Source organism: Symphalangus syndactylus, chromosome 20 (assembly GCF_028878055.3).
Source record: "Symphalangus syndactylus isolate Jambi chromosome 20, NHGRI_mSymSyn1-v2.1_pri, whole genome shotgun sequence".
NCBI lineage: Eukaryota > Metazoa > Chordata > Mammalia > Primates > Hylobatidae > Symphalangus > Symphalangus syndactylus.
This window is the reverse complement of record NC_072442.2, coordinates 50,433,483-50,459,269: the sequence shown is the minus strand read 5'-3', so window position 1 is coordinate 50,459,269 and position 25,787 is coordinate 50,433,483. Positions and strand designations below refer to the sequence as shown.

The following is a 25,787-nucleotide window of genomic DNA, read 5'->3' as shown; positions in this document are numbered from 1 at the left end:
CCTGTTGGGTCAGGGCGGTTCGCAGGTGCTGTCAGAGCTGGGCGGGGCAGCAGGGTCGTAGAGGCGGGGGCCAGTTGCGGTCGGTGGAGAGGGATGAGGATGTGGGAAAGACGGACGTGGCGGAAGCCGCGGGGACTGCGGGGGTGGAGTGCCTCAGGGGAGCCAGGGAGGCCTTTCCAGAGGCTCGTGGGGGAAGAAGAGGCGAAGCGAGAGTCCCCGGGGAACCACTACTCCACCCCTAGCGGGAGACTGGGTTGTGCCTGCACGGACCAGAGCCCAGAGTGCGAGTTGCTATAGGCAACCAGCCAGGGTGGCCAACTCCTCCGGGTTTGCCCGGGATGTTCTGGTTTGGGGACCACAGCATCCCAGGCCTCCAGCCCACTGCAGTGACCATATTGTGCGCCCCCTGCCCATCTTCTCCCGCAGCTTCCCTAGATTAGGCTTGGGAGGCAAGAGGAGGCCTCCTGACTTTTCACACTGCCTTCGTTAATATTAAGATGAAGGCACACTCCACAACTTTCTTCCGGCCAGGCCCAGACATGTCTGTCCTTGTGAGATAAAAGCTTCCATTGGAGACTTCCTTCCTAATCAAGGTAGTAGACCACAGGAAGGTACATCTTGTTTTATATTTTGTCCTGTAGAAGTCAGATTTCAGCCCAGTTGTGTAGGAGTGAGGATGAGCTTATGCTCTTATCAGAGCTTTGAGTACAGAGATATTTGATCTGGAATTTCAGCCAGCCTCTTCAACCCCAGAATTCAGAGGTTCAATCAGAACAGACATTAGCTTAAGTTTTCCCATCAGTTGTCTATCATTAAACTGGCAAAATCTAGATAATTAGAAAATATGACAGAGATGATCCAGACAGAGATGTTCAGTGTTTTCCTTGTCTCATTCAAAGAGTCTCGTGGTGGAACATCTGACCCATTCAAGAGGAAGGATGAAAACTCTACATAGGAACACAATGTGAATGGAAGAAACCTGTCATTGTGAGTCTGGCTTTTGATTAGTCATCTGATGTCTTCCCTAATGTGATGTGACTAAGCTGTAGCTTCTCAGCCTGCAGTTAAATTGCAGAAATGATAGGGCTTACATTAGTTTTGTTTTTATTTGATGTTGAAGATCTTTGAGTCACACTAGAAACGATGAGTATTTTTCATGTGGCACTAATGAGTTAATTCATAATATGATTTTTTGAGACAAAGTCTCTGTTGCCCAGGCTGGAGTGCAGTGGCACGATCACGGCGCACTGCAGCCTCAACCTCCTGGGCTCAGATGATCCTCCCACCTTAGCCTCCCAAGTAGCTGGGACTACAAGTGCACACCACCATGCCCGGCTAATTTTTTTGTAGATACGGGGTTTTGCCATGATGCCCAGGCTGATCTCAAACTCCTAGGCTCAAATAATCCTTCTGCCTTGGCCTCCCAAAGTGCTGGGATTATAAGCGTGAGCCACCATGCCAGGCCAATATTATTCCCTAAAAGAAGGAAATTGGGTGTGAGGTCCTGCTCCTGTGGTCACCGTGAGGTTTTTTTGTTTGTTTTGGACTCTTGCCCAGGCTGGAGTGCAGTGGCACGATCATGGCTCACTGCAAACCTCAGCCTCCCTGGTAGCTAGGACCACAGGTGTGCACCACTATACCCAGGGAATTTTTAAATTTTTTGTAGAAACAGGGACTCACCATGTTGCCCAAGCTGTTCTCAAACTCCTGGCCTCAAGCAGTACTCCTATCCCAAAGTGCTGAAGTTACAGGCCTGAGCCACCACGCCTGGCCTCCGCTAGTGTTTGTAATGGGAGCAGTTTCCATATGAGATGGAGGAATGGATTTCATGATTGTCTTTTTCATTTCTTAGGTCCCCAAGAAATTGATTGGACATGAGGAAAACACTCTAAGTGTGACCACTCTAAAGCATTGGCAGTCAGTCATTTCACTCTAGGGAGAAATCAGAGCTGTATATGGAGAATAGGTAAAGTCCCCAATATGGATATGTATTTTTATATTTGAAATATATATATTTTATATATATTTTGGTTCGGTTTTGCAAGGGCTCTGTTGTCGGGAATAGTCTGGGCTATTGGTCTGATTCAGATGGGCAGTTTTAGGATCATTTTTGATATTCATTGCATTGCTACAAGTTTTGTAGCCAAACTGACCTAGAACATTTTGTTTCTTTTTAATTCATATCAACACCAATGAATGATAAAGGTGTATTGAAAATTTAGAGTTGGTTTGGTTTCTAATTTGAATCCTCTTATTCATAGACTGGGTAAACACTGAATAATCATCTTAAAGTCTGTTTTTAAATGTTCTTCCATATTATAGGATCCCTATGAAACACCAGAATTATCAGTGAAGAATATATTAAATGGGTTACAGACTACTGTAAAGCATATTTCTATCGCTTGACAGTAAAACTGCTAGAACCAGTTCCTGTTTCTACAACAAGGTGTTCCTTTAGAGTCAGTGAGAACACACAAAACCTACAAATTCATGCAGGTGAATTACACAACTTTGCAATTTGAACTGAGTAAAGGAAGCATATGTATATAATATACACTCATACATTTATGTATTTCTTCTTAAATAGGGGACATCCTGAAGTTCTTGAAAAAGAAGAAACCTGAAGATGGCTTCTGTGTTGTGGCAATAACAATGATTGATCTTTACCCAAGAGACTCGTGGGATTGTGTCTTTGGACAGGCCGCTTTGACAGATGGTATTCCGTTTTTGGCATTGTTGTTAGAAGCTTCTTCAACTTGAGAATATTTGAAGATGTTAAAAGAGGGGAAAAAATTCCAACCAAGAATCATATTGATATTTAAAACTGTATAGTATTTTCAGTTGAGACATCATGCCATAATGGGAAGCGTGCTGTTCGTAGATTGTGATAATCTAGCTTCTGATTGGCCACTCACTACCTACAGGACCTTAAAGGTAACAATAGCCACATCATGGAGTCATTTGGAGATAATTTACATAAAAGTGCCTATACATAAAAAGTGTGTATAAACCTGGGCAACATAGTGAGACCACATGTCTACAAAAAATAAAAATTAAAAAAACTAAATTAGCTGGGCATGGTGGCACATGCCTGTAGTCCTAGCTACCCAGGAGGCTGAGGTGAGAGGATTGCTTGAGCCCAGGAGGTTGAGGCTGCAGTGAGCCATGATCGCACCACTGCACTCCAGCCTGGGCAATAAATTGAGACCGTGTCTCAAAAAAAAAAGTATATATAGGCCTGGCACATATATAGGCATTCAGCATAACAGCTAGTAAACGTAGTAAATGTCAGTAATTCAGTAGCAAGGTGAATTAAACCAATTACAGTTTGAGCTATCATTAATGGATGTGAAAATCTTGCTAATTGTTTTTCAATTCTTTTCATAGTCATCTTGCACAGATAGAATAGCCATAGACTAAGTGTATGCTTCTCTCTCATCGTACGACATTTGTTTTTGTTTGTTTTTTAATTTAAAAAGTAAAAACTTTCCATCTTTGATTTGAGATACATAATAAACCTTGACTCATTAGGAACTCTGCATGGTAATATTGGGGATGGAAAAAGTTCTGGAAACAGGTTATATTTTTAACCGTTTTTTGTAATCTCTCTACTTCTCCCCTCCCCTTCATTTTTGCTCTTCTCTAACTTCATCCCCAATAATCCAAGACAGACTTGAAAGGGAAAAGTCCCCCTAAGGGGAGTGGTTCATTAGTGTTCTGGGGATGGGGAGTAAGTACAGGGACTATCCTGAGAGTTTATGGTCTGTCTGTATGTTACATTAGCCTTAGGATTTGTGTGGGGTGGTAAGCTTTTTGGGACAAATGTTTCTACTAGAGGTGGGGGCTGTAGGGCTATAGAGCCTCTTCCCACTTACTCCTTTATTCTTTAGTCTCCATTTATGTGAGGTTTCTTATGGCCCCCCATGGCCCTACCAACATGCACTCTTGGAGACGTGGGTCACTACTCTGTTACTGATTTTGGTGGTGTGAGGTAGCTTTTTATCATAAGTTTTCTCTCTTATTACTAACCTGATAGAGATGGAAACATTAAAAATTAATTTTATCTACCTTTCGTTTTTCTTTTGAGACAGGGTCTCCCTCTGTCACCCAGGCTGGAGTGCAGTGGTATGATCATGGGTCACTGCAACCTCAGCCTCCTGGGCTGAAGGGATCCTCCTGCCTTGCCTCAGCCTCCTGAGTAGCTGGGACCACAGGACCACCACACCTGGCTATTTTATTTTATTTTTTTTTTGTTGAGATGGGATCTCCCTGTGTTGCTCAAGCTCATCTTGAACTGGGCTCAAGTGATCCTCCCGCCTCAGCCTCCCAAAGTGCTTTAATAAAAGGTGTGAGTCACCGCACCCAGCTAAAAAAAATTTTAAAAACCATATGTTCATTTATCTAGATATTACTAGCTAATTTATCCTATGTATTTGAGGAGGTCAGGAAACATTTCCCCAAACTGTTTTTACTTTAATTCTTTTTTTTGTAAGTTTCTTAAATATTACATGACATGAAAGATTTACGTAGGAAAGTGGCAGGATTAGACAGTGACAATATCTTAACACAGTGGTCTTGTTTTCTCCAAGTTTACAAAGATTCATATTTTTAAATTGAGAAGCATTGACTACGAAAGAAAATAATCTTCTATTTGTAGGATTATTGGAAGAAAGAAATGTCCTTGCTGAAAGTATTACTGTAGTGAAATATGCTCACACTTAATTGGCCAGAGGGGGTTACTTGTGATACATGAATAGATTTAGTGTTTTCTTAGCTTCTAGAATGCTATTTTCCCTAATTTTCGAATATCAGTCCACATTTTCTGGGTAAAGGGAGGTGAGGAAGTTGTTTTTGAATCAAATTAGATTGAACAAACCTACTATGGGTTGGTTTTCTTTAAAAATTAATTACTTTAAAATAAAAACTGAATGAGAGACATAAAAGTGATCATGTAAACAAGTCGAATTATGAAGCAATACCCTGTAGGGTGAGTTATGTAGCAAACCGTGTTCTCTTGTGCTTGCAGAGATGGTTGATATAACTCTAAATGTAACACAGGAAGTCAGTTACAAGGGTATTTATTCTGGTCACCAGACACTAGTGACATAATAGAGTAATGCTGTTCTTTAAAAAGGGGGTGGGGGTGGGGCAGGGGAAGAGGTTATTCTGTCTAAAGCCGTGGTTTAAAGCATGGGCTTCAAGACATCAGGGGCAGTTGTCCTCAGTCAGTGCTGCGTGAGGGAAGGCCAGCAACCCCTCTAGACACATGTGTAACAGATCTGTTTAGTGTGTCCTTAAAGAGTGAAATCATGACTGCCTATTGTTGATGTGATTTTATTTATTTATTTATTTATTGAGACAGAGTCTCGCTCTGTCGCCAGGCTGGAGTGCAATGGTGCGATATCGGCTCACTGCAACTCCGCCTCCTGGGTTCAAGCCATTTTCCCGCCTCAGCCTCCTGAGTAGCTGGGATTATAGGCACCTACCATCATGCCTGGCAAATTTTTGTATTTTTGTAGAGACAGAGTTTCACCATGTTAGCCAGGCTGGTCTTGAACTCCTGACCTCAGGTGATCCGCCCCACCTTGGCCTCCCAAAGTGCTGAGATTACAGGCATGAGCCACCACACCTGACCCATGTGACTAGTTTTTATGATTCCTTTTTGAGTACTTGATTTGGAGTACTTGCTACTTTCAGAAAAAGACTTCTTTTGTGGGAAAAGACTCTGAAACCTCAGTTTCTCAAGTATTTGACCTCAAGCCCGTTAAGTTTTACAGAATAAGCCATGGTGGATAGCAGCAAAAGATTTTGATAGGGAAATCTGGGGCAAAATTCTTCCTTTTTGTTGGCAAACCACAAGTGTGTATCAGATGATGTGGACACAGTGACACAGAGGTGCACTCACTGGCCAGATGGGCCAGCAGGCTTTTCTTTCTTTGGTCTTTCCTCAGGCATCTTACTCATTCTGTCGCTGCTTGTCCTCATTTTGTAGGTGTGGGGATATTCAGCTTTGCCAGGTATGGCAGTGATTTTTATAGCATGTGCTGTGAAGGCAAAGTGAAGAAGCTCAAGAAAACATCTTCAAGTGACTGTTCAATTTTTGACAACTATTATATTCCAGAAATAACTAGTGTTTTATTACTTCGATCCTGTAAGGTAAGTTACTAAAAAAATCTGACAGGACGATTTTTTAAAAGGGAATCTTAGTTCCATAAATTCTTTATTGTCAGTCCTTAAGGTAATATTATAAATGACTTTGTATCATTTGTATAATTTTGGTGCATAGTGCTTGACTGAAATGATCAGTAAAACAAGGTAAATGGATACCTTCATATTGAAATTTACAATATCAGTGCCAGCTTTTTGTACTACTAGTTACATGCAGCCTTGGCTGTACCCATGTGCTCTCTATTAGTGTAATTCCTGAATTCTGGTGTGAGTGGGTAACCTACTTGTTCAAGCTATTGTGGTCATTGGGCAAAGCTGCCTTCCCAAGGCCTTTGGAGGACCTCTGCTCTGGCCTCTCTGGGAGCATGGGCCTTCCTGCCCTGGGCTCCAGGCTACCCTCGATTGCAGTTATCCTGGCAGTTCCTAATCTCCCCAACTCGGTTTTGTGGAAAGCCTATCTCCCCTTTCTCTATAGCCAGAGAGATGGGCTTTTCCTTCAGCTAGAGAAATTCTGCTTTCACCTGTACTATTTGTTAGGGTTTGAGTGCTATGCCTCTTAGAACTACGTTCTCAAAGTGTGTTCCATGGGCCCCCTGTGTCATTGCCACCTGATGTTCTCATTAACATGCAGATGAAGCCCCCTTTCTCCCAGACCTACTGAAATCAGCATCTCTAGGGGAAGGGCCCCAGAATTCGAATTACAATGAGTACCCTAGTCTAGATCTAGGGTTCTCAGCCAGGGGTGATTTTGCCATCCAGGGAATATTAGCAATGTCTGGAGACATTTTTGATTTTCACGATCAGGGAGGGAGTTCTGTTGGGATCTAGTGGGTAGAGCCAGGGATGCTGCAAAGCATCGTGCAGTGCACAGGACAGCCTCCCACAACCTGGTATTATTGGTCCAACATGTCAGCGGTGTTGAAGTTGAGGAAGTCTATAGCAAGAAAGGCAGTAAGACATTTGGGGAAATGAAGGATTATTAAGTCATTGAAGGTCTGGACAGGGTGAAGTTTTGGGGATAATGGTAAGGGAGTTGATTCCTGTTTCTTGGAAAAGTAAGAAAAAGAAGAGACATGTAGCTTAATGTGATAGTGGTCTTATAAAGCCTCAACGTGATTGTCTTGCAGACTTTAACCCATGAGATTGGACACATATTTGGACTGCGACACTGCTAGTGGCTTGCATGCCTAGTGCAAGGCTCCAACCACTTGGAAGAAGCTGACCGGCATCCTCTAAACCTTTGCCCTATCTGTTTGCACAAGTTGCAGTGTGCTATTGGCTTCAGCATTGTAGAAAGATATAAAGTAAGTTGAGGGATGGACAGTGTAAAGAGGGGGAAGTGGTTATCTGAGTAGCAAACTGATGTTTCTATTATATCCTTCTCTAGAGTTATAATTTTTTTTTTTTTTTTTTTTTTTTTTTTTTTTGAGACGGAGTCTCGCTCTGTCGCCCAGGCTGGAGTGCAGTGGCGCAGTCTCGGCTCACTGCAAGCTCCGCCTCCCGGGTTCACGCCATTCTCCCGTCTCAGCCTCTCCGAGTAGCTGGAACTACAGGCGCCCGCCACCATGCCCGGCTAATTTTTTGTATTTTTAGTAGAGACGGGGTTTCACCGTGGTCTCGATCTCCTGACCTCGTGATCCGCCCGCCTCGGCCTCCCAAAGTGCTGGGATTACAAGCGTGAGCCACCGCGCCCGGCCTAGAGTTATAATTTATCAGAGGAAATAGTGTAAAAGTAAGCAGGAAGCTGCGGTTTAAAAACATGCAAGGAAATGCCCTTCTTAAAAACTTCAGCTTGCCTTTGAGTGAGTTATGCTTACAGTTCACTGAGAAATAGTGGAAGAAATTTTCTGCTTCTCTTCCATTTAGGGCAAGAGAGCTTGACTTTGCAAAACAGAATAAATATTGATACGTGTGGCAAGGTTCATTTTTTAAACCCTGTAAGTGTGAGGACAGGATTTATCTTTCCAAATATGGAACAGAGGTATGATGTTCATTAGGAGGAAAAAAATGATTTTCCTTAAAAAGGAAGAAGTACCTAATCTCAGTATGCGTGTGTGTGTGTGTGCCCACACTTGCCCACAAACATCAATATACATTCATGTGTCTACTCATGGGTATGACTGTGCATTCAGGTGACTGCACAGAAGTGTCTATACATGTGTTTTCACCTACATATGTCTACCCATGCCTGTGTGGACACATATATATATATACATACATATCAAATTAATACAGTGCCTTGTAGAATATTCAGCAAGTTGAGAAAAAATAATATCCTGTCATGCTAGGAACAAAGTGTAACAATGAGTGTATTTCTTTTTCGTCTTTTTTCAATGCATATTTTTGACATCATTTGTAATTCTGTGTGTATTTGGTATGTGCCATTTCACTCAGTATATCATAAGCATTATTTCATATTCTCACCATCATTATCAAATGCAGCATCTTCATGGGGTAATATGTCACCCTATGATCTAGAAGCCAATGCCCTTCTCTTGCCTGATAGTATTTTGTTGTGGTTTGTTGAAATGCGCATCTTTCATGTTTTTCCAGGCACTGGTGAGGTGGATTGACGGTGAATCTTCTGGCACACCTGGAGCAACTCCAGAACACAGTCGCGAAGATAATGGGAATTTACCAAAACCCGTGGAAGCCTTTAAGGAATGGAAAGAGTGGATAATAAGATGCCTGGCTGTTCTCCAAAAATAAGGACCTTCAAATAGGAGTGATTGAAATAAATGACTACTTGCATGTTATGCTTTCATTTGGGTGGAATACTTCATCAGGATAAACTACTGATCTTGTGCTGTGTCAAAGTAACAGACCAGAACTTTCTTTCAAGTACCTGAATTGAAATGAAACTCAAATAATAAAAACTCTAGAAACTCTTTATCTTCTCATCTTACTGGCCTGGTCTGTAGCAGCAAGCACATTATTTCCATTCCCCAAATATGTTTAGGTCTCCCAAGAAAGCTGGGACTGGCGGTAACGAGCAAGTAAATAACTTGAAAAAGAACTGTTCGATGCCCCAAGGAACCAACCAACATAATTTCCAGGGGGTGATTTTGTTTTTAGAAGAGCCGCTCCCCCCTGTTAGGCCCAGACAAGTCACATTTTTGGACATCCATGGGCTCTGATCTTCACCACAGCCCTCCTCTTCCGTGAGCCTTCCTTACTCTCTCGAGTGCATTACCTCATTTTTTTTCTCTTACTGGTTGTCACCTTATTCCTGTTTTAGTTTTTAGCAGCTTAAAATATAACCTCTCAGGAATATTTGTAAGTGAAAGTAACAATGGTCCTTACACTACCACAACATTTGGTGGTGGGAGTTCCGTTGCAGGTCTCAGCTATAACATTTATGAGGGATCTTACAAATAGTGTGTAATGATATTTATATTTGTGAGTGTTACACTTTTTCTATAGACTTAGAGCAGCTTTCAGGTTTATTTCAGTAATAATGTCTTTCTCACCTTCTTACATTGTGAAGTGTTTACCTGAGTCAGGGAGAGAGTTTAATGGGGTTATCTGTCGGGGTGCCATGAATGCTGATGATGGTCTGCAGGGTGTGAACATCAGCCCCATTGCTACGGAGGTGGAGAGGCGGAAAAGCTCAGACTTGACAAACCACCTCTGCTAGATAGATGTATCTTGGAAATCTAGAAATTACAGTGAATATTTTATGGAATGCCAGTGAGCAGACAGCATTTCCCACTTTCCTATCTTACCTTGAGGGTAAGACTTAGAGGTATTTTTTTTCCTTGTAATTTGAAGCCTAAATTCTTTCATTGTTTGATGTATGCAATATGATATAAGGCACATTTTATACCCCGAGTCAGTGGTTTCCCTTGGATTCATTCTCCTACTTGATTGAACCCATTTAAGTCATTTTAGGAAATGGTGGTTTGCTATTAAAATTAATTGGAGAGAATACTTAGTCATTCTATTAGCAAAAAGAGACGGATGGAGCACTGTGTTTTATGGATTCTGTTACAGGGCTTATTTCCTCCTTGAATAATGTGCTTTAAAAATTATTGTCCATTCGATTACATTTTCTTTCATTTTCCTACAAGATAAGCACGGTTTTAGTCCTGTAGGTCAGCCTTTCTGACAAACTCTTTTGAACTAAGATTTGCCTAGGTGAATAAATTGAGGATGACGGTTGTCTGGAGAAGATATAAGGTCCATTTGTGAATACTCTGCACTATGAGACCAGGAGAAAAATCATCTAAGAAATCGTTCACTCTTGCTAAAAATTGAACTAAACATAAATTTTATATGATGCATTTATTCAGCAATCATAAGTGCTGTGTATAACTATTGTACATATTTTTGGACAGTTTCTTAGGGTTCAGCTTAAAAATATTTGCCTACTGCAACTAAATTTTATGTGCTGTGGTTAAATCTTTGTAGTTTTAAAAGATAATTTTCACTAAATAAATCCAAGCATATTTTGCTCTGCAGATGCTGAATGAACAAAGTATTGAACTAATAAAAAGGATTAATAATTTTCTACTGTATAAATAATCTTAGAAATCAGTGAATTTGATTCATTTATGTCGTGGATCCTGATCCTGGTCACCTGTGGAGTTAATATCTCTCCAGTCAAGAGTTTCAGGCCTCAGACTTTTAATGGTGAGGGTTAAGTAGAAGAATTTGGCGAGGATTACCCGTCGGTTCTTGTCCAGCTTGCTTTTTGAAACACACATTCCCCTGATATGAATAATTTACATTTCAAGCCCTACGAGGGACAGAGGGCCGCGTTGCTCCCTCTTGGGAGCAAGAGTGCTAAAATCGAAGCAGGCAGCTGCGGGACCGCTATAGCCGGCCCTGCGCTCGGGCCCTTCCCGGGCAGGAAGCGCGTCGCTGTCTCCTGCTGCGCCCAGGCCGGCGGGCCCAGCAGCTGCGAACCGCCGGCGCACCACCTGTTTCCGCGCCCGGGGACTTCCCCGGAGGGTCTCAGAAGTGTGGGGTCGGTCGCTTGGCTTCCCCTGGCGTCAGCGACCCAGGGTAACCTCCTCCACTGCTGCCTGCCGTGCAGGCCTGCCTGTGGGAGAGCCACGTGTGCCGCGCTCTGGGCACAGCCTTGGAAAGTCAAGACCGCGACGGCAGCAGAGCAGTGAGTGGAATCAACTCCCGAATAGAGCATTTAAAAAGTGGTTCATTGAAGAGTTTGAATCTCAGTCACTTTGTAGATTCTGATATCTAGAGTAGCACCGTCCAATAGAAATATAATACAAGCCACATACGTAAGCTTAATTTTTCTAGTAGTCGTATTAGCAAATGCATAAAGAAGCAGGTGGAGTTAATTTTAATAGTATATTCTATTTAATCCAGTGCATCCAAAATATTATTTCAATCAATATCAATGCTGAATATTTTATATCCTTTTTTTTTTTTTAACCGTCTTCAATTCCTGTGTGTATGTTACACTTGTAGTACATCTTACTTCCAACTGGCCACATTTTCAAGTGTTCAACAGCCCCATGTGGCTTGTGGCTGCTGTATTGGACAGTGCAGCTCTAGAGCAGTACCCAACTCTAGTGTACTTGGAAAAATGTACCCGTGATATTGAGTTACTAGGAGAGGAAGGCTTATTTCAGGAAAAGGTCATGTAAATCTTCTCTCAGTACAGCCAGTGCTGACATTCAAGCTGAAAGGGCGTAGACACTGTAAGGGCCTCTGACTTCGGTGTTAATTTATTTCTTTAAAAGCTTGTTTTTTACCCTTCCCTCTTCATTTTCAAGGGCCTGGTATTGTCTTCAAATGCATTTCCATTTTTGGAAAGCGGAGTCGTAAAGCATTAATAATGTGGAGATTGTTTAGTCCATTTCATGCATGAGGACACAAGCCTGCAGCAGCCGAGTAAACTTGCGTGTCATTTAACCAATGGCAAAAATGGGATCAGATCCCAAGTCTCCCTAATGCTGAGTTATTCGTTGTTTTCACTGTGCTACATGACCTCATTGAAGTAAAATATCACCAGCGAGAGCCTAACCATTTTTCCCCCAGATTGTTTACAAGGGGTTATACTCGATTAAACTTTCAATTTCTTTTCTGTTCAAGTAGAGCCATCTGGGGTTGCTCAAAGTTGGAGAAATCAGTCTATGTACAGTTCTGCCTTAGTACCAAAAAAAGAGAGGTGCAATATTTATTTATTTTTGAAATAGGGTCTCACTCTGTTGCCCAGGCTGGAGTGCAGTGGCATTATCACTGCTCACTGGAGCCTCAACCTCCCGTGGTCAAGTGATCCTCCCACCTCAGCCTCCCAAGTAGCTGGGATTACAGGTGTGCACCACCATGCCCGGTGTATTTTTTTTATTTTTTAGAGATGGGATTTTTTCCACATTGTCCAGGCTGGTCTGGAACTCCTGAGCTCAAGCAATCTGCCTGCCTTGATCTCCCAAAGTGCTGGGATTACTGACGTGAGCCACCATGCCCGGCCAAGAGTTGCAATATTTAGTAAAGCTCTTGCGACTAGTTGAGGCATTAAAAGAAAGCATTATGAAAAAAAAAAGAGTCTACTGGAAAATAGTTTAGTTAAAACAAAATCTATTGGGGCAATATGTTCAAACTCACAGACCGCCATACTTAACCCAGTATTGATTTCATCCCACTGTTTTCTTTAGTGCCTGCTCATGGATGGGTTTTTTCTTCTTTACATCTGACCCACCCATATAGTACACTACTGCTGGGCAGTCTTGAGATCCATTCATCCTCAGATGCTGAACCGGTGGGTTCTCAGCACAGTGCTTTCAGTGTCCTATGGTTATCCAGCTGTTTCACAGCAGCACAGACTCTCTTGAGCTGTAACTGTCAATAGATATCTCTTTTTTCTCTTGTGTAACTAAAGGGGAAAAAAGTCTATAACTCATTCATTCATGTATTTTTTCATTCAACAATATTCATGGAGCACCACCTGCTGGGTGCCAGGCCCTGCTCAAAGCCTTGGGAATACAGCAGTGAAGAAAGAACTCCTACCCTAATACACTAGTGGATGAAACAGAGAGTCAAGGAGTAAACAGATGCTTTATTTTATTTTTATTTTTAATTTTTTTTGAGACAGAGTTTTGCTCTGTCATCCAGGCTAGAGTGCAGTGGTGTGATCTTGGCTCACTGTATCCTCTGCCTCCTGGGCTCAAGTGGTCCTCCTGCCTCAGCTTCCCAAGTAGCTGGGAATAACAGGCACGTGCCACCACACCTGGCTAATTTTTGTACTTTTTGTAGAGAGGAGTTTTACCATGTTGACCAGGCTGGTCTCAAACTCTTGGTCTCAAGCAATCTGCCCACCTTAGCCTCCCAAAGTGGATGCTGTTATAACCTAATATCAAAGTAAATGGATAGAAACAAGTACCGTTTTAAACAGGATAGACAGGAATGCCTCCTTAGGGAGGTGGCATTTGGAAGTGATCAAATTGAAGGGTCACATTGCATACACATCTCAGGGAAGGGAGTACCAAGCAAAGGAAACCACAAATGCTAAGGCCTGAAGCTTGCAACAATAAGAACAATTCCAGAAACAGTAAGAGAGGCTGGGCGTCGTGGCTCACACCTGTAATCTCAGCACTTTGGGAGACCGAGGCAGGTGGATCACAAGGTCAGGAGATTGAGACCATCATGGCTAACATGGCAAAACCCCATCTCTACTAAAAATACAAAAAAAAAAATTTAGCCAGGCATGGTGGCGGGCACCTGTAATCTCAGCTATACTCGGGAGGCTGAGGCAGAAGAATCACTTGATCCCGGAGGTGGAGGTTGCAGTGAGCCAAGATTGTGCCTTTGCACTCCAGCCTGGGCAACAAGAGTGAAACTACATCTCAAAAAAAAAAAAAAAAAAAAAAGTGTGGGGGCTGGGCGTGATGGCTCACGCCTGTAATCCCAGCACTTTGGGAGGCCAAGGCAGGTGGGTCATGAGGTCAGGAGATAGAAACCATCCTGGCTAACATAGTGAAACCCCGTCTCTACTAAAAGTACAAAAAATTAGCTGGGCGTGGTGGCATGTGCCTGTAGTCCCAGCTACTCGGGAGGCTGAGGCGGGAGAATTGCTTGAACTTGGGAGGCAGAGGTTGCAGTGAGCCAAGATCATGACACTGCACTCCAGCCTGGGCAACAGAGTGAGACTCTATCTCAAAAAAAAAAAAAAAAAAAAGAGCCAGTGGGGCTAGTATAACAGGAGCAGAGGGAAAAGGAATACCATCGGGCAGTTCACGCAGGGCTCATTGCTAAGGATTTATGTCAGACTTGTGCTGTAAGAGGATTACTCTGGCTACTGTATGGAAAATTAAGATGGGGTGGCATGTTGCAAGAGTGGAAACAGGTAGGCCAGCTAGAATACTACTGTAATAATCCAGCTAAGATGATATTGGCTTGGATCAAGGGTCCTGGTGCAGTTGGCAGAAGCAGTCAGCACCTGGATATATTTAGAAAGGAGAGCCGATTGGATGTGTGGAGGAGTGGGTTTGAGGAGGAAGATCCAGAGTTCTGCTGAGGACATTTTAAGTTGAAGATGCCTAGTTTATATCCATGCCCTGCCATGCAGGCAGATGTAAATCGGGAGCTCAGGGACAAAGTTGGGACTAAGAATGGGAAGTGTCGATGCAGAGAAGGTACTTAAAGTTTTGGTTGAATTCCAGGGTGTATAAGTTGTTAGGGAAGTTAGTGTGCTTGTTCTTGAGTTGCTGGAAAGGCATATAAATGACACAAATACATGGCCACAAATATGTATTTTCTCAATATTTGGGGAAATGTTCTGGGCATCAGGTTTCCCGTCTAATTTTCCCTGTAGGAAATGGATACTCATTGAAGTAGTTTTGATTTGGGTGTGAGTTGTTACATGGATAGCGAAGTTGTAAGTTCTCTTGCCACTTTTCCTGTTTTGCACCTTTCGAGAGTCATTATGAGAACTGAACACTAGGGGGACCCAGTTTCCTTACTTATGCAACGGCGGCTGGCCCAGCTCTACCTATGATCGCCCTCACTTAGGACGCATGCAATATAAACGCAAATCTGAAAACAAGGGCAGCTTCTCTTTTCTCAATGCAATGTATATTTATAGCAGTGATCATTTTTGCGTGTAACATGTCTGAATTCCTTAAATAGGTCATTTTAAGTAATGTGCATAACCATTACAATTTTTCTTTTTTGAGACAGGGTCTTACTCTTTGCCAAGGCTGTGTGCCATGGTGCCATCTGGACTCATTGCAACCTCTGCCCCCTGGGCTCAAGTGATCTTCCCACCTCAGCCTCTCGAGTAGCTGGGACCACAGGCATGAGCCACCACACCTGGCTAATTTTGGTTTCGCCGTGTGGCCCAGGCTGGTCTTGAACTCCTGAGCTCAAGCAATTCACTCACCTTGGCTTCCTAAAGTGCTGGGATTACAGGGATGAGCCACCACACCTGGCCACCATTTAAAGATTTAAAAGCAGGCCGGGCGCGGTGGCTCACGCTTGTAATCCCAGCACTTTGGGAGGCCGAGGCGGGCGGATCACAAGGTCAGGAGATCGAGACCACGGTGAAACCCCGTCTCTACTAAAAAATACAAAAAATTAGCCGGGCGTGGTGGCGGGCGCCTGTAGTCCCAGCTACTCGGAGAGGCTGAGGCAGGAGAATGGCGTGAACCCGGGACGCGGAGCTTGCAGTGAGCCGAGATTGTGCCACTGCACTCCAGCCCGGGCGAAAGAGCAAGACTCCGTCTCAAAAAAAAAGATTTAAAAGCAATGGTTTCTAAACTCTAGTTCCTTATTCGTGAGCCCCATATTTGCAAACTTGTGAAAATAAGGATCATGATTTCTTATTTTTTATTATTATTTTTTTTTTTTTGAGATAGAGTCTCGCTCTGTTGTCCAGGCTTGGGTGCAGTGGCGCAATCTTTTTTTTTTTTTTTTTTTTCGAGACGGAGTCTCACTCTGTCGCCCAGGCTGGAGTGCAGTGGCGCAGTCTCGGCTCACTGCAAGCTCCGCCTCCCGGGTTCACGCCATTCTCCTGCCTCAGCCTCTCCGAGTAGCTGGGACTACAGGCGCCCGCCACCACGCCCGGCTAATTTTTTGTATTTTTAGTAGAGACGGGGTTTCACCGTGGTCTCGATCTCCTGACCTTGTGATCCGCTCGCCTCGGCCTCCCAAAGTGCTGGGATTATAAGCGTGAGCCACCGCGCCCAGCCAGTGGCGCGATCTTGACTCACTGCAACCTCCACCTCCCAGGCTCAAGTGATTCTTCTGCCTCACCCTCCCAAGTAGCTGGGATTACAGGCGTGCACCAACGTGCCTGGCTAATTTTTGTATTTTTAGTAGAGACAGGATTTCACCATGTTGGCTGGGCTGGTCCCGAACACCTGACCTCAAGTGATCCACCCACCTCGGCCTCTCAAAGTGCTGGGTGGGATTACAGGTGTGAGCCACCACGCCTAGCTGAAGGCTCATGATGATTTCTAATTTACAATAGTTGAATTGGAGTATGGAAATCTAAATGTAATAAATACCACCTGGTGATTTGAATCTGTGCCACAAGAATGCTGACATAGAATCTATTTTATCAACAGGTATTAAGCAAAGGGAAAGGCAAATAAATGCTCAAAAGCTACATTACATATTATTGGAGTATAAAATGTATAACTTTGTTAAAAGATTTGGACACATTTTGTATTAGTTACGGATACATAGGTCTTAAAAGAGTACATCATCATAACTGTTTTTCTTTGAGACGGGGTTTTGCTCTTGTCGTCCAGGCTGGAGTGCAATGGCGCAATCAGCTCACCGCAACCTCCGTCTCCCAGGTTCAAGCAATTCTCCTGCCTCAGCCTCCCGAGTAGCTGGGATTACAGGCATGCGCCACCACGCCTGCCTAATTTTGTATTTTTAGTAGAGACGGGGTTTTTCCATGTTGGTCAGGCTGGTCTTGAACTCCCGACCTCAGGTGATCCACCCGCCTCGGCCTCCCAAAGAGCTGGAATTATAGGCGTGAGCCACTGCGCCCAGCCCAACTCATTTTTATAACTAGAATAATTTTAGTTTTGGGGAGAGAAAGTCTACATAAGGTTTATACTGAAACCTCTTGAAGTCAACAAGCTTAAAGCAGAATCTTTTTAATCAGGAGAAATGAAAACATAATTAACAGCCTGGTGTGGTGGCTCACGCCTGTAATCCCAGCACTTTGGGAGGCCGAGGCAGGTGGATCACCTGAGGTCAGGAGTTCGAGACCAGCCTGGCCAATATGGCGAAACCCCGTCTCTTCTAACAATACAAAAATTAGCTGGGCGTGGTGGCACACGCCTGTAATCCCAGCTACTCAGGAGGCTGAGGCAGGAGAATCACTTGAACCCGGGAGGTGGAGGTTGCAGTGAGCCAAGATCGCACCATTGCACTCCAGCCTGGATAACAAGAGTGAAACTCCCATCTCAGAAAAAAAAAAAAAAGGAAAAAAAAAAAAGAAAACATCATTAACAAATACGTTAGCTATAATGCCAAGCACAGTGGCTCACACCTGTAATCCCAGCACTTTGGAAGGCCATGGTGGGCAGATCACTTGAGGTCAGGAGTTCGAGACCAGCCTGGCCAACATGGCAAAATCCTGTCTCCACTAAAAATGTAAAAATTAGCTGGGTGTGGTGGTGCATGCCTATAATCCCAGCTACTTGGGAGGCTGAGGCAGGAGAATTGCTTGAACTCGAGAGGTGGAGGTTGCAGTGAGCCAAGATCGTGCCACTGTACTCCAGCCGGGGTGACGGAGCAAGACTCTGTCTCAAAAAAAAAAAAAAAAAAAAAAAAAGTGTTAGCTGCTTGATCTTTCCTATTTTGCGGCAGTTATGATCTAAGAATTACTTTGACCACAATGAATCCTTTCCCATGAGTCAGGACTGTTAGTTTTCAGAGCTTCGCTTCTGGTGGTACTGACCTGTGCCAGTGTTACAGATGTGTGGTGAAGGAGCTAGAATTTTTTTTTTTTTCAGCTTGAGAGCTAATAGTGTGTGTGTGTGTGTGTGTGTGTGTGTAACATTTTTATGTGATTGAAAAAATATATTTCCTGTATGAAAATCTTGTGAAATTCACATTTCAGTATCCATAAATAAAATTCCATTGAAACATTGCCACATTCATTCATTTATATATTGTCTGTGGCTGCTTTTGACCCTCAATGGCAGAGTTGACTAGACAGAGGCCTCATGGCCTGCAAAGCTTTAAATATTTACTATCTGGGCCTTTACAGAAAAAGTTTGCCAACCCCTGGCATGTAGAGTCTGTGCTGTTTACTTACAGGTTACAACAGTTCTTGGAACGATTCTGTAACTGGTTGTAGTCTTTAACTATTTGCCGTTATGACTTTTGATAGGCTTACTCTGGCTACCATGATATCATTTCATTCATGTATTTTCATTAATAATTAAATACCATCGCTGCTTTCATTCTTAATTCTTAGATGAAAATATGCTTCTTCATTTGATTATATTGCTTAATTTTTATTTCCCTCTCCTGTTATTCATTACTTAATATTTCCCTTGAATTATTTAGTCTTTTTCTAAGGTGCTTTAATTTGTATGAAAAACTCAACATAAAATATAATTGTCCTGCTTTCAATGACCAAAAAAATGATTTAAAAGTTCAGGCCGGCCGGGCGCAGTGGCTCACGCTTGTAATCCCAGCACTTTGGGAGGCCGAGGCAGGCGGATCACGAGGTCAGGAGATCGAGACCACGGTGAAACCCCGTCTCTACTAAAAATACAAAAAATTAGCCGGGCGTGGTGGCGGGCGCCTGTAGTCCCAGCTACTCGGAGAGGCTGAGACAGGAGAATGGCATGAACCCGGGAGGCGGAGCTTGCAGTGAGCCGAGATTGCGCCACTGCACTCCAGCCTGGGCGACAGAGGGAGACTCCGCCTAAAAAAAAAAAAAAAAAAGTTCAGGCCACACACGATGGCTCACACCTGTAATCCAAGCACTTTGAGAGGCTGAGGCAGGTGGATCACCTGAGGTCAGGGGTTTGAGACCAGCCTGGCCAACATGGTGACACCCCATCTCTACAAAAAATACACAAAATTAGCTGGGCGTGGTGGCGGGCACCTGTAATCCCACCTACTCGGGAGGCTCAGGCAGGAGAATCACTTGAACCTGGGAGGCTGCAGTGAGCTGCGATTGTGCCATTGCACTCCAGCCTGGGCAACAAGAGTGAAACTCCATCTCAAAAAAAAAAAAAACTAGTAAATATAAATAAATAAAAAGTTCAGTAGACACTTCTTGGGAAACTTTATGTATCTCTAGTAGAGTTAAAAGGTTTTGCAGAAGATAAACATTAAAAAATTATTTATTTGGAGTGAATCTTTGATGAGTTTTTATAACTTTAATTGCATCAAATACTGAATGCTGTGAGAGTCCATAAAAAAAATCTTAGAAGAAAATCAGTCTCTTTAAATAAAAAGGCCATAAATGTATTGCAAATCTAGAAGTACCAGAATGTCACTAATACAGAACAAATCAGCAATCTTGTTTTTATTTTCTTCCAAACATTTAAAACCTTGATTATTGACATACTGAAATTGGCATGCATTCTGTTTTCATGCGCATAACAGAATAGACATGGAGCAGATCCCTCTGAAATCAGTTATAAATATTAAATTGTAAAAAATATGTTGTAAAGTGCTGAAGTCATGTAAGTCTGCAAAACTGCCACAAGCTCAAAGTTCTTCTCAAGCAGTGGCAAGATTTGCTATATCCACCTTGTTTTAGGTTATGCCTGTTTTTGACAGACACTTTGTCATTTCCTCCCCCACCTTCCCCAAAGTTTTATAGATTGTCCTATTTCTATGGCTGATAAGATGCTCTACAAAATGTGGCAGGTGGTGATGAACTATGCCACTTTTCATTTCAGTGCAGAGAAATATTCAAGCTTGTGTGTACCTGTAACCAAACTAGGCTTGTTATGTTTTTCCTCTCAGTTGTCATAAATTAACATTAACGATGAGTAAAGATGGAGCAGCAAGCATTGACCATCACCTGCAGGGTGAGATTGCAGTAAAATACGTGAGTAAAAAGTCCACCTATTATCCTGACACTTGTCCTCTTTACAGAAAACTGCTAACGTGAGCAATACTATACATGTAGTGTAACTCCAAAGAAAAGGAAGAATAAAACAAACAAAACAAAACAATGACCAGTTACCCAATACCTCCGGCAACTTAGAACAATCAAGTCATGAGTTATAGAAGATGTAAATTGCAACTTGTAACTCACTATAACATAAATGTCTCTGTTACCCCCATGTGAAATACAGAAATGCTTCAACAATTTGATGGTTTTTTTCTTTAAATCAGAAATGCTTTAACAGTTCAATGAAATATAATTCTGATCAAAGAAGTTCCTCAAGTATTCTTAGATGATAAAACAAATTATTTTTGAAAGCTAAGGTGATTTGCTATCTATTATTTTTTCCCCTTTAAATAGCACATGTTGCCCTTAATCAAATGGAAGAATCATGACAACTTGGCCTTTTATTAAAGTGTTTTTACAAGATAAGACATATTCTGTGAGGCATTTAAAGGACTGCAGAAAGGAGGTAAAAATGCTGCTTATGTCTCAGATTTTATTTCTTTTGATTAATCATTCCTAGAATAACTTAATAATAAATAGTGGGTTAAATTAAAGACACTACAGTCACATATTTCTGCATAACTAAAAGCAACAGGAAATGCCATTTTGTATATTCTGTACTGAAATACTTCTGGTAAGGACTGGCCATAAAAGAAGTGGTAATCTTCACATTTATGAAGTTCAAGTTCTATATATACTTAAAATTTACTTATTAGTAAAATGTTTGGTCTTAAACTATACTTCATTTCCAGCAAGCAGAGGCCATAATTTGTTAATGGGAACCTCAGTATTTTACAAAGTGCTTAACAAAAACTATTTATTCATATTTCTGAAAATTAGGGATTTTTTAAATAATTGAAGTCTTTTTTTTTTTTTTTTTTTGACTGGCCAATTTCATTTCAATGACCTGGGTTGGATGTTGTTTTATTCAAGATAGTAGTTTATTCTGACACGACCATAGGAAGAAAGAAAAGAAAGAAAGAAAGAAAATCATTTATCCCATGTGAAAGCTTTTAAAACCACTTTGCCAGTTCATGTCCCTATTTTAATATTGGAATGTGAACCAAGGAGTCTTTCTACATATCTTTTGTATTGCTACTGAATACAGCCAGATTTATAGATGGAAGAGAGCTTGGTTGTTTTTTGTTTTGGCTTTAAAAACAAGCAAAAAGAAAAGCTTAAAACAAAACAAAACAAAAGCGATGTTGGTAGTGCTCTTCACATACACATTTCCTTTAAAGTGTAGTTTTGAAAGTGGAGTAGAGGGGTTAGCTCCTGTACCTCCTTGTGTCCCTGTTGGGCCCACCCCATCCCTCTCCAGCCAACACAGTGGCTGTTATTGTAAGAAAGTGTGTCATACTGGCTGCATTTGCAAGTGAACTCTGTGCTCACTTTTTGCAAGATCCATTTCCAGAAAGTCTTCAGGTATGTCCTATAAAGTCTTCGCACAATGGCTCACTACCTTTGTTTCACCTGAATGATGACGCTGGCACAGTCCCATCTTACACGGTCTCACCAGGGCAAGGCACACAGCAGTCAGGGCCGTGCCAGCTGCGCAGGAGTAGAAGGTCCTGCTGTAGATCTTACTTTGGTCCACCAACAAATCTAGAAGAGAGCATGGCATCCATTAACAGCATCCTTCCTAGACATAAGCCCCTCACCCAGGCGACCATCGCATTCAGAAGCCTCTCGGTTTCATTGCCTTCCTTGTTTTCTTTTGTGTTTCTAAAGAAAAATGGGCGTTAAAGGTAGAAATCTTTACTAGACTGGAGAGGAGAAAGAGACAAACATAATATATTTCTTATTCTTGGGCTAAGTCTGTCCTAGCAGAGAATCTAAAACCTGGGACATTTAGATGCATACTTCTTTGAAAATGTAATATTCTTTGGTAGGAAGGAACTGTATTATTTTCACTTGAATTCACTTTAGGTTTTTATTGCACGATCTCGGGTCACTGCAACCTCCGCCTCAGCCTCCCGAATAGCTGGGATTACAGGTGCCTGCCACCATGCCTGGCTACTTTTCGTATTTTTAGTAGAGATGGGGTTTTGCCATGTTGGCCAGGCTGGTCTGGAGCTCCTGACCTCAAATGATCTGCCCGCTTCATCCTCCCAAAGTGTTGGGATTAGAGGCATGAGCCACTGCGCCTGGCCCACTGTAGGTATCTTTTGACGGGGTACAATTTCTAATCACAACACTTTAAAGACCCATTTGGGATCTAAGCTATGAAACATACATATGTCCCTCTTACAAGGAAATATTCTATACAAATCAATTAGGTATTTACAGAGTGCTGCTTTCTATTCCCAAATACCTTTCCTAAGAAGGGAAGATGACTTACAGAAGTCCGATATTTCTGTCATTCCAAAAGTCAGGTGGGCTCTGAAGGTGATAAATCCATGCATTCCTGTCTAGCATGAGAGAAGGCAAGGTGATAGAAAAAGCCTGGGTCGACCGGGCGCGGTGGCTCACACCTATAATCCCAGTACTTTGGGAGGCCGTGGCGGGCGGATCATGAGGTCAAGAAATCAAGACCATCCTGGCCACCATGGTGAAACCCTGTCTCTACTAAAAATACAAAACTTAGCCGGGCATGGTGGTGGGCGCCTATAGTCCCAGCTACTCGGAAGGCTGAGGCAGGAGAATGGCGTGAACCCGGGTGAGGGGCTTATGTCTAGGTCTTAGGTTGCAATGAGCCAAGATTGGGCCACTGCACTCCAGTCTGGTGACAGAGCAAATCTCTGTCTCAAAAAAAAAAAAAAAGAAAAAAGAAAAGCCTAGGTCAATCTGGACTACAGACACAGCTTCCAGTCCTGATTCAACCACTAATTTAACCATCTGCCCTTTGGTTTCAATTCTTTGGCCTTCAGTTTCCATATATATATATATATATATATATATATATATATATATATATATATATTTTTTTTTTTTTTTTTCACTTTGTCACCCAGGCTGGAGTGCAGTGGCATGATCTCGGCTCACTGCAAGCTTCGCCTCCTGGGTTCACACCATTCTCCTGCCTCAGCCTCCCCAGTAGCTGGAACTACAGGTGCCCGCCACCACACATGCCAGCTAATTTTTTGTATTTTTAGTAGAGACGGGGTTTCACTGTGTTAGCCAGGATGGTCTTGATCTCCTGACCTTGTGATCTGCCTGCCTCGGCCTCCCAAAGTGCTGGGATTACAGGCGTGAGCCACCGTGCCCGGCCAGTTTCCTCATATTTAAATCAAGAGGGCTGGCTCAAGTAATCTCTAATCCCTGGCAGCTCTAAAATTCAATGGAAATATAAAACAGCAGTAAGTTTTTTATGGCTTGAACAGGAAGCTAGCACAACTCATAAGGGAAAGTAGACAAGCGTTTGTATTTTGTGTATTTAAATTACCTGCAAGGGGCGGTCCAGCCAGTCCTGCTATGCTCTGAATGAAGATGTAGACCCCAGCTGCAGAAGACATCTTCTCAATGTCCACGACATCATCCTCAGCAAGCAGTGGAATGTGGGTCCCTCCTATTGTTCCAACCATAAACCCAAAAAATGTGCTACATGACATTAGACCCCAGAATTCCCTAGCAAAAGTAAAGGCAAACAGAGACACAGTCAATAAGATGATGCAGATGAGCTCAATGTAAATCTTACGAATGGGCTCTCTGTTGAGGACAAAACCAGCTCCGATCCTCCTGAAAACTTCTGCAATGGCCATCGTAGATAATAAAAAAGCAGCGCGGTCCTGGTCAATGCCCAGACTAATGCCCAGAGGAATGATGTACAAGGAAGGTGCAAAGAATCCCAGTGTTGCAAAGAGACCAAATAATGCATAACAAATAAAACTTTTCACTTTCAAAATGGAGAAGTCTAATAGCAGGGCTTTCTTTTCGCTTGGCCTGGGGCTGGTCTTCACCAGGGCCTGCTGCATGTCGGCCTTCGGCTCCAGTTCTGGGTTAGTGTGAGTAGGCACATTTTTAGGTGAGGTAGTTAGTTCTACTCCTGAGTCAATGGAGTCTTTTGAGGTTCGTGTTTTCTCATTTTCAAGCATGTACTGCGCTTCTTTCCGATTTTCCTGGATGACTATTTTCGGTGACCCTGGTCCTCTGATGATGATGGGTCTGAGCAGTGCTCCGAAGACGACAATGTTTAACTGTAGTAGGCCCACGAAGAGGAGGCTGTATCTCCAGCCAATGTGCTCCTTCAGCGCCATGATTGCTTGAATAGGCCGGAGTGCAGAAGAAATAAAATATAAGGTCAATAATGGACTCAAGATGCGGGAGAAGCCATCAAGAAGAAATATGGATCCAGATTTCATTATAAGTTTTGTGGAAATTTATTATACTCAGCATTATGAATGTACTCAATCTTTTTTTTTTTTTTTTGAGACGGAGTCTTGCTCTGTTGCCCAGGCTGGAGTGCAGTAGTGTGATCTTGGCTCACTGCAACCTCCGCCTCCTGGTTTCAAGCAATTCTCCTGCCTCAGCCTACCAAGTAGCTGGGATTACAACATGTGCCACCATGCACAGCTGTTTTTTGTGTTTCAAGTAGAGACAGGGTTTCACCATGTTGGCCAGGCTGTTCTCCAACTCCTGACCTCAGGTGATCCGCCCACCTCGGCCTCCCAAAGGGCTGGCATTACAGGCATGAGCCGCTGTGCCTGGCCAAAAATTTTGTTTTGGGATGATCTGCACACAGGTAAGAATGCTGTCTTTATTAGCATAATCTAAATCCACATTGAATGTAGCTCTTTTGAAAAAGGAGAGGACATAACAGGTGAACAATTGCAAATTACTAGACTATTCTGGAATGCATGTGTCAAGAAAGCCCTACCACTGCATATGTGCCCAGCTAGGAATTCAAACCTATTATTAAGGTGGTCTGAATTCCTAAAGTGGGGGTTAGGGAGGACAGATCCTAAAAATGAGCTGAAGAAGAGACGTAAATAACCTCTCATTACGCATATACTTAAAGTCATCCATACTGTTGGCAAAAGTTAGCATAGCAAGAATACCTGAGTGACGTCCCTCATCCACATTAATACTTAGACTGTTGTAGTCCACCTACCTGGTGCGAAAGCAATGTATGTATCTGTGTGTAAATATTCTCCTCTTAGAAGCACACCAGTCACATTGGATTAGGATGCACCCTACTGACCTTATTTAACCTTAATTGTGTACTTCTCTAAAGATGTTGTCTCCAAATATGGATTCTCTAAGATACTGAGGGTTAGGACTTCAACATATGAATTTGGCGGGGGTGGGTGGGCACAATTTAGCTCATAAAACTCACTAAGGTTTAATTAGGGCGTGGACTATTGAGCATTCTACTGTTAATTTCGTTTTTATGTTTGGAAAACATTTTGAAACAATGATTTTTATTTATAATTCCATTATTTATATTTTCATTATGTTTAGGGTTGCTTGGAGGTAAATGAAGAAAGAAGAGTTCCACATTAGTGAGGCAGGGATGTCAGTATATAAGGAATTGGAAAGACATCAATGATAATGGCAAAAGCTGCTTATAAATTACATTAAGAGCTTAATTAAACTGAGGAAAAAAGCA

At 42.6% G+C, this 25,787-nt stretch overlaps 2 protein-coding genes and 1 pseudogene across 3 annotated transcripts in view; 2 read left to right on the top strand and 1 right to left on the bottom strand.

Moving 5' to 3' along the window:
• The first annotated feature begins 93 nt into the window (after window positions 1-93).
• Window positions 94-9,058, top strand: LOC129469668 (archaemetzincin-2-like; annotated as a pseudogene).
• Window positions 9,059-11,019: 1,961 nt separating this feature from the next.
• LOC129469831 (putative pleckstrin homology domain-containing family M member 1P) overlaps window positions 11,020-25,787 on the top strand; it is a 38,533-nt gene continuing 23,765 nt past the window's right edge. For both annotated transcript variants that reach the window (XR_010117954.1, XM_055256962.2), the window contains exon 1: window positions 11,020-11,284. The gene's annotated coding sequence lies outside the window, so the exon portion shown is untranslated. The remainder of the gene's footprint in view (window positions 11,285-25,787) is intronic.
• Window positions 21,672-24,435, bottom strand: LOC129469832 (monocarboxylate transporter 7-like). Its single transcript, XM_055256963.2, has 2 exons — window positions 23,625-24,435; window positions 21,672-21,844 (listed from the first exon to the last, which is right to left on the bottom strand). The coding sequence occupies exons 1-2, from the start codon at window positions 24,433-24,435 to the stop codon at window positions 21,672-21,674; spliced, it is 984 nt and encodes a 327-aa protein (XP_055112938.2).

What these genes read in the sequence shown, in the direction of transcription:
- LOC129469832 (XM_055256963.2), bottom strand. Translation starts at nt 24,435, where the DNA reads ATGGCGCTGAAGGAGCACATTGGCTGGAGATACAGCCTCCTCTTCGTG. An exon ending in GGCTGGACCGCCCCTTGCAG is followed by an intron (nt 21,845 to 23,624) that starts GTAATTTAAATA and finishes GCTCTCTTCTAG; the next exon opens with ATTTGTTGGTGGACCAAAGT.